The sequence below is a fragment of the Mesitornis unicolor genome, unplaced genomic scaffold, assembly GCF_000695765.1.
Source record: "Mesitornis unicolor isolate BGI_N332 unplaced genomic scaffold, ASM69576v1 scaffold5150, whole genome shotgun sequence".
NCBI lineage: Eukaryota > Metazoa > Chordata > Aves > Mesitornithiformes > Mesitornithidae > Mesitornis > Mesitornis unicolor.
The window spans coordinates 37,662-37,955 of record NW_010157525.1 but is presented as its reverse complement, the minus strand read 5'-3'; the positions used below and the strand labels follow the sequence as shown (position 1 = coordinate 37,955).

Genomic DNA, 294 nt, shown 5'->3' with positions numbered 1-294 from the left:
CTTTCCCCAGCCCTCCTCCTCCCGGGTGGCCCGGCCCCTTCCCGCGCAGCCTCTCTGGCCCCTCCCCGCTCCCGAAGCGCGGGAAACGTGACGGCCTGGGGGCGCCGAGCGCGGCCCCTGCGGACGCGCATGCGCGCTGCTCGGCGCGCAGCCTTCGGCGCCTGCGCAGTGGTGACGGGCGGGGAATTTGTAGCAGTGGCGCCGGCAGCGGGAAGCGATGCGGGAGGTGTTGCGCGGCCGCTCGGGCAACCGGCCGGCCCCGGGCGGTGAGTCTATCACCGTCGACCCCATGGC

At 75.9% G+C, this 294-nt stretch overlaps 1 protein-coding gene across 1 annotated transcript in view; it reads left to right on the top strand.

Annotated features, from left to right (window-relative positions):
* Positions 1-129: 129 nt before the first annotated feature.
* Positions 130-294, top strand: part of LOC104537476 (BRCA1-associated RING domain protein 1-like) — a gene marked incomplete at its 3' end in the record, with an annotated part of 31,336 nt that continues 31,171 nt past the window's right edge. Inside the window, exon 1 of the mRNA XM_010180374.1 lies at positions 130-266. Within this exon, the coding sequence (XP_010178676.1) occupies positions 130-266 (137 nt within the window). The remainder of the gene's footprint in view (positions 267-294) is intronic.